General features: G+C 61.7%; 1 protein-coding gene across 1 annotated transcript; it reads left to right on the top strand.

Moving 5' to 3' along the window:
- Positions 1 to 96: 96 nt before the first annotated feature.
- LOC120673916 (putative CBL-interacting protein kinase 13) lies at positions 97 to 2,016 on the top strand. The gene has a single exon (XM_039954959.1). The coding sequence runs from the start codon at positions 130 to 132 to the stop codon at positions 1,687 to 1,689; it is 1,560 nt and encodes a 519-aa protein (XP_039810893.1). The 5' UTR covers positions 97 to 129; the 3' UTR covers positions 1,690 to 2,016.
- The last annotated feature ends 10,807 nt before the right edge of the window (positions 2,017 to 12,823 follow it).

Below are 12,823 nucleotides of genomic sequence, written 5' to 3'. Positions count from 1 at the left end.
TATTAAGAGTACACTCTCTACCACCTCTCTATATATGCCACCTCGCGTTCTTGGATCCCATTCTCTCTTCTTCCCTCTCCAATTCTCTCGATCCGCAGCTAGCCTAGCTAGTGACGTTCTTGCCGGTCAATGGTGCGGCTGATGGCAGGCAAGGTAGGAAGCAATGGCAGCGGCGGCGGCCGGGAGTCCGGCAAGAAGCCGGCGCTCCTCCTGGGGCGGTACGAGGTGGGGAAGCTGCTGGGGCAGGGCAACTTCGCCAAGGTGTACCACGCGCGCAACGTGCGCACGGGCGAGGAGGTGGCGATCAAGGTGATGGAGAAGGAGAAGATCTTCAAGTCCGGGCTGACGGCGCACATCAAGCGCGAGATCGCCGTGCTCCGGCGGGTGCGCCACCCGCACATCGTGCAGCTCTACGAGGTCATGGCCACCAAGCTGCGCATCCACTTCGTCATGGAGTACGTGCGCGGCGGCGAGCTGTTCGCGCGCGTCGCGCAGGGCCGCCTCCGGGAGGACGACGCGCGGCGCTACTTCCAGCAGCTGGTGTCCTCCGTCGCCTTCTGCCACGCGCGTGGGGTGTACCACCGCGACATCAAGCCCGAGAACCTCCTCGTCGACGACGCCGGCGACCTCAAGGTCTCCGACTTCGGGCTCTCCGCCGTCGCCGACCAGATGCGCCACGACGGGCTGTTCCACACCTTCTGCGGCACGCCGGCGTACGTCGCGCCGGAGGTGCTCTCCCGCCGCGGGTACGACGCCGCCAAGGCTGATCTCTGGTCCTGCGGCGTCGTGCTTTTCGTCCTCATGGCCGGGTACCTCCCGTTCCAGGACCGCAACCTCGTCGGCATGTACCGCAAGATCCACAAGGGCGAGTTCCGCTGCCCCAAGTGGTTCTCGCCCGAGCTCAAGCACCTCCTCCGCCGCGTCCTCGACACCAACCCGCAGCGCCGCGCCACCGCCGACGAGATCATGGACAACGAGTGGTTCAAGATCGGCTTCCGCCGTTTCTCCTTCCGCATCGAGGACGACCGCTCATTCACCTGCTTCGAGCTGGACGACGACGCCGACAGCGTCGACGCGTCCACCTCGCCGCCCGAGCCCGAGACGCCACGGACAGACGTGGCCGCCAAGCGATCAGTAAGAAAGGCGGGCGGGCTGACGTCGTGCGGGTCGGCGCCGTCGCTGATCCAGCTGGAAGCGCGCAGCGGGCTCGGCGGGAGCAGCCGGCGGCGGTCGAGCCTGAACGCGTTCGACATCATCTCGTTCTCGAGGGGGTTCGACCTGTCGGGCCTGTTCGAGGACGGCGAGGCCGCAGGTAGCGGCGGCGGCGGCCCGGAGCAGCAGCGCCACCATCCGGCGGCGGCGCGGTTCATGTCGGCGGCTCCGGTGGAGCAGATCCTGGCGGCGCTGGAGGGGGCCGCGTCGGCGGCCGGCCTGGTGGTGCGCGAGCTGGACGACGGGTCGGTCAGCATGGAAGGGACGCGGGAGGGCGAGCACGGCGCGCTGGTGGTGGCCGCGGAGATCTACGAGCTCACGGCGGAGCTGGTGGTCGTGGAGGTGCGGCGCAAGTCCGGCGGCGCCGCCGAGTACGAGGAGTTCTTCCGGGCGCAGCTCAAGCCCGGCCTGCACGACCTCGTCTGCGACGAGCCGACGACGCTGGTCCAATCCGACGAGCGGTCTCGGAGCCTCTGAGCTGTGATCGTGTCCGATTCATGCGTGCACGCCCGCATGCCCATGCGCGCACGTTCGTCGTCGGCCATCGTATGTGGCTTCGTGCCGCGTACAATTTCAATAATTGATAAATACTTGCCATGTATACAAGTGTACAACTACATGCAGAATTGTACGTACGTACACGTACGAATGAAAAGGGGGTTGGGTTTATACGTATATACGGTGATACGCCAGGATTTTTTTTTTTTGCAGTGTTGTGGTCTTGTGTGCTATCTTGAATAGGGCTTGTGTTTGTGAGGATTGGAGTTTGATGAGGTACCAACCAATTTAAATTGTATTCGCAGAAGCAAGTGACACCAATTTATTTATTTGATTATTTTTTCTAGAACTACCAATTTACTTAGCATTCTGTTTCGCCAGTGCTCTCTGCGCCAACAAGGCACTAACCTGGTCCTGAATGGCTGAATATCATCACAATCTTTCACAATCATGCATAAGAGGACTTTGCAGCCTTGCAGACACGCGAGCTGATTCATTTGCTGACCACTTTCTACAGGCCTATTGCTGCTATAGTGCTATACAATTGTCGGTGTTCCGACCCGAGGGGCCTGAGTCCCCACTAGTAAATGCTGTGTGTTTCCTCGTCCCAGATGATGATGCAAGAGGCAACACAGTAACGCACGATTTTATCCTGGTTCCGGCCGCGGGGCCGTACGTCCAGCAAAGGGGGTGTGCGAGGGTACTGTATTATCTTGCACCCGGAGTGCTTGTAGTAGGGGATACAAGCAAAGCGAGAGAGGGAGGGAAGCTCCCAAGTCTCTGCTAGGAGTGGAGTCGGTTGAGGTGAGTGCTCAGTAGTGCTGAGGCCTTTCTGAGGGAGAAAAACCGGAGAACCTGCTGCCAACCTTCGATTGGAGAGAGTCGATCAGCCTGCCCAAAAGGAAGCCCACCCCCTTCTTTTATAGTTGTAAGGAGGGGCGGTGTACATGAGTGTAGGGCGCGCGGAAGTCGTCGTCTTCCCCCGAATCGCGGGTATAGTGGTCGAACACTGTAGAAAGTGTACTGTGGGAAGGCGACGCGCGTCGCTGTCGTCCTGGGCTCCGTCCTTGGCCCTGCGAAGATTGTGCCGGTCGTCCCGCAGTGTCCCAGCGGTAGTAATGGCGTGGAACGGTCCCGGACCCCCTGGTCGGGGTGCGAGCGTGCGCACTAGAAGGTCCGGGGGCGCGTGGAAGTCCCGGACCCCACAAGAGGGGGGTCCGGGGTCCCGCCCGCGCATGCAGAGTGCCCCTGTCGGAAGGGCACGTGCCATCGCCAGACCCCTTCCCCAGCGGGAGGTGAGTTCGGATGGTTGATGTCGGCGGAACAGTAACGGGGGCGGCGCCAGCCTATCTTGTCCCGTGTTAAATGCCCACTGTGTTGCTACAGCGACCGGGGTGGCGGAGCGGTGACCGGGGTCGGTGGACGGGACGCCGGCCACCTCCACTGTGGGAGTGGCAGTCTGACGCCGCCCGTCCTTTGAGCCGTGGCGGAGTGGCTGGCCTTTAATGCCTTCGTACGGCGGTTGGTTGGGCGGCGGGGCCGTTTGTCCCTTGTGCCGAGAGACGGCCTCGAGCGAGGCGGAGATTGGCCACCTGCTCGAGGGCAGGTCCGCTGTCCTCGAGCGAGGCGGAGATGCGTTTGCGCGGTCGAGGGTCCCGAGGGGAGCCCTCGAGCGAGGCGGAGATGAGTGACCCGCTCGAGGGTAGATCCGCTACCCTCGAGCGAGGCGGAGATTGGTCACCCGCTCGAGGGCAGGTCCGCTGTCCTCGAGCGAGGCGGAGATGCGTTTGCGCGGTCGAGGGTCCCGAGGGGAGCCCTCGAGCGAGGCGGAGATGAGTGACCCGCTCGAGGGTAGATCCGCTACCCTCGAGCGAGGCGGAGATTGTCCGGTGGGCCTGAGAGGGGTGCGAATGGGCCACATGCTGGGCTTCTTTGAGTCCTTTCCTCTCTTCCATATTTGGAAGGAGGCCGGGGGCCTTCGTGGGCCCAGTTGCCTTAACATGTGTTTGTGTTTTCGAAAGTGGTTTTAGTACTCCAATTAGGGTGTCCCTAATTGTGGCACCCGACAGTAGCCCCCGAGGCTTTGGTCGAGTCATGGGATTCGTCCAAAGGGTAATTCGGCGGTTTCTCTCTCGACGTGTTTAGTCAAAGTCGCGCACCTGCTGGGCGCGCCTGAGCGCGGGCCCGGCGGATGTGACAACACGCCGGTCGGGATAGTACGCCCGTGGGGGGAGTACTTCGAGGCGCGCGCCTCTTCGTTTGTTTGTGTAAAGGAAAAGACGTGTCCGCGCACTGAGGGGGGCCAGGGCGACGGTGGCACCCGCTGCTTGGCAGCTGGTGCTCCCATCGTGCTGTCCCGTACGTAGGGCCTTGGCCCCAGCGTTCTTGGTTGCTTTACGGCGCGCCATTCGAGGGCATCCGGCCAGGGCCGATGCTGCACCGCTTAGCATCCGGGGGCTCAGCTCCGCTTTATTTCGTTCGGTCGTGTCTCGGCGCAGGGACCGAGGGCATCCTTTGCTCGTGGAGCGCCGCTTTGTCACGGGCGATACAAGCCTCCGCTCTTCGAAAAGCTCGAAGCTTTGTGCCCGGCGCAGCTATAAATAGGGGTCGTGGGATTTCCCTTCTTCTCCAGCCTTCCGACTCTTTCTTCCAGCATTGCCTAAATCTTGTAATGTTTCCTTTGCCTTTTTGCGACCGGCCCCCAGATGGGGTGGCCTGGCTTTTTTAGGCTTTTGGCGCTAGAAGAATGCTTGCGAGCGGTTGGGGAAGACCGGAGTGGGCGTGCGTACCATCCCTCAGCTTCAGTGGGATCAGCAGAAGAGCATTGGGCCCGTGGGGTCCTGCTCCTGCGATGTCCCCTAGCCTGAAGGGGGATGGAGACGCCTGACCGGGGCGCTGGCGCCAGGTCTGGCGGCTGTTTTTTGCATCGTCCCCCCCGGCGACAAGGTTGCTCTCGGGGAGACGGTGCGGAGGGCGCTGTCCGCCAGCTTGACCCCCCACGTGGTCTTCGGTGGAAGAGACGCTAGAAGAAGGCTTGCGAGGAGAGCGTCCCGCTGGACCCGTGAGGTCTGGGGGCCGCTTCTCGCATCCCTAGCAGCCTCGCCGCTGCGTCAGCTAGGGGCTTGGTGCCTTTCTTCGTCGCTCGCTCCTCCCCAAGACAGGGAAAATTGCCACGTAGGTGGCAATGTGTTTGTATCTTTCGATGGCTTCGCGCCGGTGACCCTTTGTAATCTTTACTTGCATTTGAGCAATAAAGTCACCTTTCTCCTCTGCGGGGAGGATTACCGAGGGTATAGGGGTGTATAGAGAGTCACGACCCTCGAATATGTGTGAAGTCACCTTCGCGGGGGCGTGTCAGCGCACCCGCGGGTGTAGCCCCCGAGGCCTTGGAGGAGAGTTTGTGCTCGTCCAAGGGCTATAAACGTTGTCCCGCTGGGTAGCTCTACTGGGATGGCCGTCCAGCGTCTTTTTCAGCCGGCATCGACACTTTTTCAGCCGGCCTCGGCACTCTTAGTGCTGGTACGACGATCTGGCGTTCAGCTTTAGCCGTTAGGGGGACGTACGCTAATAGCGGTGGGTTCGGTTTACGCGTGGAGCTTCATAAGTGATGGTTGTCGATTTATTCGAGGGTGTGGTTTTGAACTGTGGTGTGCGAGGAGCCCCCGAGCCTAGGCCCGTGTGAAGGCGTTCAGGGGAAACCCTCGACTTCAATTACGACCCTCGTCGCCCTTCCGCAGGGAGGAGGGGTGAAGCGCACCATGCTACCCATGCCCGGGCCGCGAGCTATGGCTGCTTCAGTGAGCTATTAGCGGGTTGTTCAAGTGGACGTCCGTGCCCTGTTCGATAGGGGTCGGCTCGTGGTCCATAGACACGTCTCATAAAGCGCTCGCGAGGGTTCGCTAGGCGGGGCTCGAACCCATTCGGTAGGGTTCGAGGGCTCGATGCTCTCCCTCGATGGGATCCCCGTTCTAGGCACCCTCGACTGGCCTTGAACACTGCGTAGGATGTCTTGAACTCCGCGTTCGAGGGTAGCTTGTACGGCACATCCCTGCAGTCCCTGACTCTGGTGATCTGGGGCGCCTGTTGAACCCCCTGAAGGGCCAGGCTTTGACCCCCTAATCAGTAAGGCCTCGAAATGCGATTCCTTCGAGGGTAAAGAGACCCTATGAAGGAATATTCCGTCATGGTCTGAAAACGTCGCAGAGCCGCGAGCCACGCGCGCGCGGGTCTTCCGCCGGTAGCGGGCGACGTGGCCCGATTCGGGCGGCACAGCGTGGGCGCGCCTTTTCAGGCGTCCGCCTCGGGCAGACGGAGCGGCGTGGGCGGCGGCTGACGGATGGGATAACACAACAGTCGCGTCGCGCCCGCCGGTTATCGTGCCACACTTATCGCCGCGTGTGCGCGTGGGAAACTTCGCGGTCGTGGGGCCCACCCGTCAGTGATAGCAAAATCTACCGTATTGAATGCGGTAGATTTGGGCCGTGGCTGTGGGTGCGCCCCCCGTGGTAAATAAATACGGAGAAGAAAGGGATGTTTTGGGTTCACCTGGCCATTTGCCTTCGTCCCGCTTTGCCTTTGCCTTCGCCTTCTCCGCCTCCGTTGCTTTCTGAACCCGTAGCCAAGAGCGAGAAGGGGAAAGGAGAAAGAGGGAGAGAGAGACTTAGCCATTTCGGAGTCTTCCTTTTTCCATCCCCCCTCGACTCTCGGAGATGTCGGACATCCAGGAGCCCTTGCCATGGGGGAAGTCCTCCGCCACCGTCGCGGTGCTGGAGCAGCTGGTCGCCGAACGGCTGCTGCCGCGGAACTCCGACACGGGGGCGCCGTCGTGGATTTCCCCGCACCCGGACAAGTCTGAGCCGAAGCCCCCGCAGGGCTACGTCGTGAGCTTCGTGCGCCTCCACGAACGGGGCTTCGGCGTCCCCGCCAGCAAGTTTATGAGGGCGCTGTGCGAGTACTACGGAGTGGAGCTGCACAATTTCAGCCCCAACTCCATCTCGCAGGCGGCGGTCTTCGTCGCCGTCTGCGAGGGGTACCTCGGCATCGACGTCCACTGGGATCTCTGGATCCACCTGTTCCACGGTGAGCTCTTCGTCGAGAACGCGCGGAACCAGCCAAGGCGGTTCGCGCGCGCCGGTGGCTTGACGCTCCACGTCCGCCCGAACCGGCGGAACCTTTACATCACAAGCAAGATGACGACAAACAACTCCGGGTGGAGCCGAGGGTGGTTCTACCTTCGAAACTTCAGTGGCGCGCTCCCGGCGTTTACTAACAAGGTTCTTCGGGAGCGTCCGGCGAAGTGGGACTGGGGGGTTTCGCCCCCAGCCCAACAAGCCAGGCTCGAGGGCCTCACCGATGCGCTGGCGCGTTTGGCGAGGAAGGGATTGACAGCGGCGGACGTCATCGCGAACTTTCACCGGCAGAGGGTGATCCCTCTTGTGGAGAGGGCCCTGCCGATTTACCGGCTCATCCCCGGGAGCAAGGTCGAGGGCTCGAGGACGTCGAGCAAGCTTCTCTCTCACACCAACGCCGCCCGGAGGGCGAAGTATGCAGTGGCGGAGTTTCCCCAAGATCCCGCGGATCTTTGGAGGATCAAGATGCGCCCCGAGCCGGGGTATATTTCCCTGGTGAGTTTAGGCTTCGAACTCGTCGTGCATCGTGTAGTTCCCCTTTCCTGACCCCATCTCGGGTGTGTTGTACAGGGTTTGAGATGCGGCACCTCGAGGCCCCCGGTCCCAGAACAGCGCCTGATCAATCGCCTCCACGCGGAGAAGATGAAGAGGCGGAAGGACGCGGCGGAGGCAAAGGCCGAGAGGAAGAGGAAAAGGAAGGCGGCGCATGACAAGGCGCGCCAGCTCGCTCGGGCGGAGGGGAAGCCGCAGCCCGCCACACCTGAGTCCTCGGAGGAGGACGAGGAGGAGGCCTCGGACGCCGAGGACCATGCTCCGAGGGGGGACGGGGAGGGCGCGAGCCCCCCACCGTTCTACCTGTGGGATGATGAAGAGGGAACGACCGTGGCGCCAGAGGAGCTGAGGGCCGCAGAGGGGTCATTGGCGAACCCCTCCCTCGAGGCTGCAGCGCGGGAGTCATCCCCGTCGGCGGCCGCCGAGGAGACGCCCGCGCCCCAGGTGCGGATCCGTGGCACCGAGGCTGCGGCGGGAGAAGAGTCGTCCGTGCTGGCAGCCTCGAGCTGCCGGGCCGACACGAGGGGGGCGCCGTCGGGGCAGTCTTCGAGGGACGGCTCGATGGCTCTGGCTCGAAGGAGCGCCACGAGGAAGCGGAGCATGAGTGCTCGATATGGGTAAGTATTTTGGATTTCATTTTTTGTTGCGTATCTGGTGGGTTTCTCGATCCTGCTCAACTCGCGTCTCTTGATTTCCAGCCCCGGGGCCGTTCCCAAGGACGCAGTGCGGCTTGCCCCGGCCAAGGCTCTCAAGACCGGGGCTCGTAGCACTCTGCACACGGCGCCGCAGCCCCCGCCCGCCTTGGATCTCGAGGCGGCGGCCGCTAGGCTACGGGAGGCAGTGGCCGGAGGGGCCCAGGCGGCGCAGCAAGCCCGGGAGAAGGAGGGTGACGCCGGTCAGAGTGACGCCGGCCACCGTGGCGCCGAGGCGGCTGCTCAAGCGGCCGACGCCGAGGAGACCGGCCAGGGCGGTGCCGGTGGCGCCGCCCAAGCGGTCATTGATGTTGAGGCCGGTCAGGGCGACGCAGATATCGCCGCCCGGCCGGACATAGGAGGAGAAACTGGCGGGGGCGCACAGGAGCACCCTGCCGGCCAAACTGCGGAGGAGACCCCCGTCTTCGAGCCTTCGAGGGCCGAGGGCGAGGGTCTCGCAGAAGAAATGGCGCAAGAGGCGCCAGCGGTAGAAGGAGCCCCCATCTCGGAGCCCACCGAGGCCCGAGACGAGGGTACCGCCGCGATAGTGCCCGTGCCCACGGCGCAGGAGGGTGCGACGGCGGTGGTGGAGCTACCGGACAGCAGCGAGGAGTACGGGGATTCGATGGATATCGACCCCGCGGCTGCGGCGAGGGCCGCTGCACACATCGCCGAGTTCGCGTCGGCTAGCGCGGGCGCGCTCGAAGCGGGGGCGTCCGAGGGGAGCCACCTCGGGGTATTCGTCCCGTCCGGTGTCCCCTCGGAGTTCCTTCGCAAGGAGCAGGAGGAGGAGGAGGCCTGGAACAAGCAGATGGGCGTTGGGCGCGAGATCTTGCAGGCCCTCGACCACGCCTATCAGCTCCATCAGAATGCGGATTACCAGGTCAGCCAGGTAAGTATTTCCCCCCGGAAATTGCTCGAATTCGGTTTTAGCTTTTACGCGTCCTCACCCACGCCCTCCCCCTTTGCAGCAGCTGAGGGAAATCTCACGCCAAAAGAGCGTCGAGATGAACCGGCTGTACTCCCAGATGAGCCAGCTCGGGCAACACAACGCCGAGCTGGTGCTCAAAAACATCGACGCCAATACAAAAATGGCCGATCTGGGGGCGCGTCAGCGGGCGCTGGAGGAGGAACTGGTGCGGGTCACCGATGAGCGGAACGCCCAGAGGGCGATGGCAGAGCAGAAGGCCCGGGAAGCCGAGGCGCGAGCTGCCGAGCTGCAGCACCTTCGGACGATGCTCGAGGAAAGAGCTCGGGAGGCTGAGGCGCAGAGCGCCGAGCTGCAACGCCTCAACGCCACTATTGAGCAGCAGAAAGCCGAGCTCCTACACAAAGAGGTGGCCGTGGTTGCGCTCGCCGGGACCCTCCAGGAACAGGGTGTGGCCCTCGAAGAGAGGGAGGTGGCCCTCCAGAACATGGGGGCTAGCCTTAAGGAAAAAGAAGCCTCCTTGTCCTTGCTCGAGGAGGCCGCCCGTACCCAGAGGGAGGAGGCGCAAAAGAACATGGCGGGTGAGTACCTTCGATTTTTTGTCGATTTGCTTTCTTTCGTGGCTAATGTCTGTCGATTTCCTTTGCTCAGAGCTGAGGCAAAAGGTGGCGGATGAGACCGCGGTGAAGGAAGCGGTCCACACCGCGCTCACGGCGGCACAGATGGAGTTTGCTGAGCTGGAGCAGACCGCCGTGAGCGTGTGTCAAGAGCTCGAGGGGGAGGGCACCGTCTCGGGCAGTTCGGTGATCAGCCGCCTGCGCGCGCTAGGTGGCCGGATTGCCGAACACGCCAAGAGTACCTTCCGCCTCGGTGTCCTGCGGGCTCTCGCCATGGCCTCGACGCATTACCTCATGGATCTCCAGAGGGTGTCGTCGGGGTACGTCGTTCCCGATGATGCGGATGCGGACGCCGCGTCGGTCATTATGGATGAAGCTGACGCAGCCGCGGAGGAGTTTGCCACCGTCCTCGCCGAGAAGCTCGAGGCAGACATCCGTCCCATCGCTGAATTCGACGCCCCTGAAGACCCGCAGGGGGGGATGGTAGCCTGTAGGAAAGTTGGGCCTCGAAGCCCATTGTAAATAGAATAGTGTTTATCACAGTCGCTCTTTGTAATCGTATCCTATGAATATATGAAATTTTATTTCATAATTTGAATGTGTGGCCTGTCGAGGCCTCGTGTGTTCGAGCCTGTGTTTCTTTACTTTACTTCCGTGTTCTTCGTATGCGACTTAGATAAACATCTGCAAGGAAGTTCGCGTTCATAAGCAACGTAGGCGTAGGGTGGTGAGGGGGGTGCCGTATCCCGGAGGCGTAGGCGGCCCCACGACTCGGCCAGCCCCGTACCGTAGTTGCTTACGCCTCGCGTCCGTTTTTTCCAAGGATACGAGAAGCTTAGGGTCGAGACGGAAATATTTCGAAAAAACATTGGCGACTTTTTGGGGACATTCGGGGTCCCCCCCCCGTAGTAGCCCCCGAGGGAGGCTCGGCTTTGCCGAGGGTAAAGCCGAGCGTACCTCGATGTTCGTGCACGCCCGAGCCCTCGAGGGTCGAGAATGTTCCCAAAAAGCAATAAGTAAAACGTACTTCCTTATTATTTCGGGAAATTGAAAATGCGAGTACGAACAATATACAAATAGCTTGAAATGCTAAGGATAAAAGCGACGTAGCTGTTGTATATTCCAAGCGTTGGTGAGGACTTCGCCTTTTTCGTTGGCCAGCTTGTACGTGCCGGGCTTGAGCACCTTGGCGATTATGTACGGTCCTTCCCATGGAGGTGAGAGCTTGTGGCGGCCCCTGTTGTCTTGTCGAAGCCTTAGCACCAAGTCCCCTTCGTTGAGGTCTCGGCGCCGGACCCTCTGCGCTTGATACCTTCGCAAGGACTGCTGGTAGCGCGCAGAGTGGAGGAGCGCCATGTCTCGAGCCTCGTCCACTTGGTCCAGCGAGTCTTCGCGAGCTCGCTGGTTTCGTTGCTCTTGATATGCCTTGAGCCTCGGCGATCCGTACTCCAAGTCAGTGGGGAGGATAGCCTCGGCACCATAGACCAGGAAGAACGGAGAAAAGCCCGTGGCTCTGCTCGGGGTCGTCCTCAGGCTCCAGATGACCGAGGGTAGCTCCGTGAGCCACCTCCGGCCGAACTTGTTCAGCTTGTTGAAGATTCTTGGCTTTAGTCCTTGGAGGATCATGCCGTTGGCACGCTCCACTTGCCCGTTCGTCTGTGGGTGTGCCACAGCCGACCAGTCCACACGTATGTGGAAACTGTCACAGAACGCCAAGAACTTCTTGCCTGTGAACTGGGTGCCGTTGTCGGTGATGATCGAGTTCGGGACCCCGAACCTGAAGACGATGTCGGTGAAGAATTGGACTGCTTGCTCGGATTTGATCTTGCCGATGGGTCGAGCCTCGATCCATTTGGAGAACTTGTCGACCGCCACCAGCAAGTGGGTGAAGCCCCCGGGCGCCTTCTTCAGCGGACCGACAAGGTCCAGCCCCCACACGGCGAACGGCCACGTGATGGGGATGGTCTGCAGAGCATGGGCCGGAAGATGTGTTTTTCGAGCGTAGAACTGGCAACCCTCGCAGGTCCGCACGACGTCGGTGGCGTCGGCGACCGCGGTGGGCCAGTAAAATCCTTGCCGAAACGCGTTGCCCACGAGGGTACGTGGCGCGGCGTGATGGCCGCAGATGCCAGCATGGATGTCGCGGATCAGCTCCTTGCCCTCGGGGAGGGGGATGCATCGCTGCAAGACGCCCGAGGGACTGCGCTTGTGTAGCTCATTGTCGATTAGAGCGAAGGACTTGGCTCTCCTGGCGAGGCGCCGTGCCTGAGCACGGTTCGAGGGTAAGATCCCTCGAATCATCCAGTCAAGGTACTGGACGCGCCAGTCTCGCGAGATGGGGGCCTCGTCGACTTCCATTGCTTCGGCCTCGTCCGCGGAGGTGGTCCCAAAGTCAATGTCCATGGGCTCGACCCCGTCCGCCGTGGGGTTCCCGCCGGGGGACCCGGTGGACGAGGGGCCCGGCTCCGGCGGGTCCTTGAATTCGGCGGAGGGCTTGGCGATGTCGCGGGCGAAGATATTCGGGGGGACAGTGGTCCGCCCCGAGGCTATCTTGGCCAGTTCGTCGGCATCCTCGTTGTACTTGCGCAGGACATGATTGAGCTCGAGTCCGTCGAATTTGTCTTCGAGGCGGCGCACCGCGTTGCAGTATGCCTCCATCTTCGGGTCGTGACAGCTGGACTCTTTCATTACTTGGTCGACGACAAGCTGAGAGTCACCGCGCGCGTCGAGGCGTTTGACGCCGAGCTCGATGGCGATGCGGAGGCCACCGAGGAGGGCCTCATACTCCGTCATATTGTTCGAAGCAGGGAAATGCAAGCGGATCACATACCGTATGTGTTCTCCGAGGGGTGAGATGAATAGGAGGCCGGCACCGGCGCCAATTTTCATCACCGACCCGTCGAAGTACATAATCCAGCATTCGCCCTGGATTTGTGATGGGGGTAGCTGAGTGTCCGTCCACTCAGCCACGAAGTCGGCCAAGATTTGGGACTTGATCGCTCTGCGGGGGGCGTAGGCGAGGGTCTCTCCCATCAGCTCCATAGACCATTTGGCAATTCTACCCTCGGCTTCCCGGTTGCGGGCTATCTCTCCCAAGGGGAAAGACGAGACAACGGTGACGGGGTGAGCCTCGAAGTAGTGGCGCAACTTGCGTCGAGCTAGCACTACTGCGTAGAGCAGCTTCTGAATCTGCGG

This window comes from Panicum virgatum, chromosome 5N (genome assembly GCF_016808335.1).
Source record: "Panicum virgatum strain AP13 chromosome 5N, P.virgatum_v5, whole genome shotgun sequence".
NCBI lineage: Eukaryota > Viridiplantae > Streptophyta > Magnoliopsida > Poales > Poaceae > Panicum > Panicum virgatum.
The sequence above is the reverse complement of the archived record's forward strand: the minus strand, read 5'-3'. Positions and strand labels throughout refer to the sequence as shown.

Bases quoted from the DNA above. Each gene is read 5' to 3' on its own strand.
- LOC120673916 (XM_039954959.1), top strand. From the start codon at position 130: ATGGTGCGGCTGATGGCAGGCAAGGTAGGAAGCAATGGCAGCGGCGGC.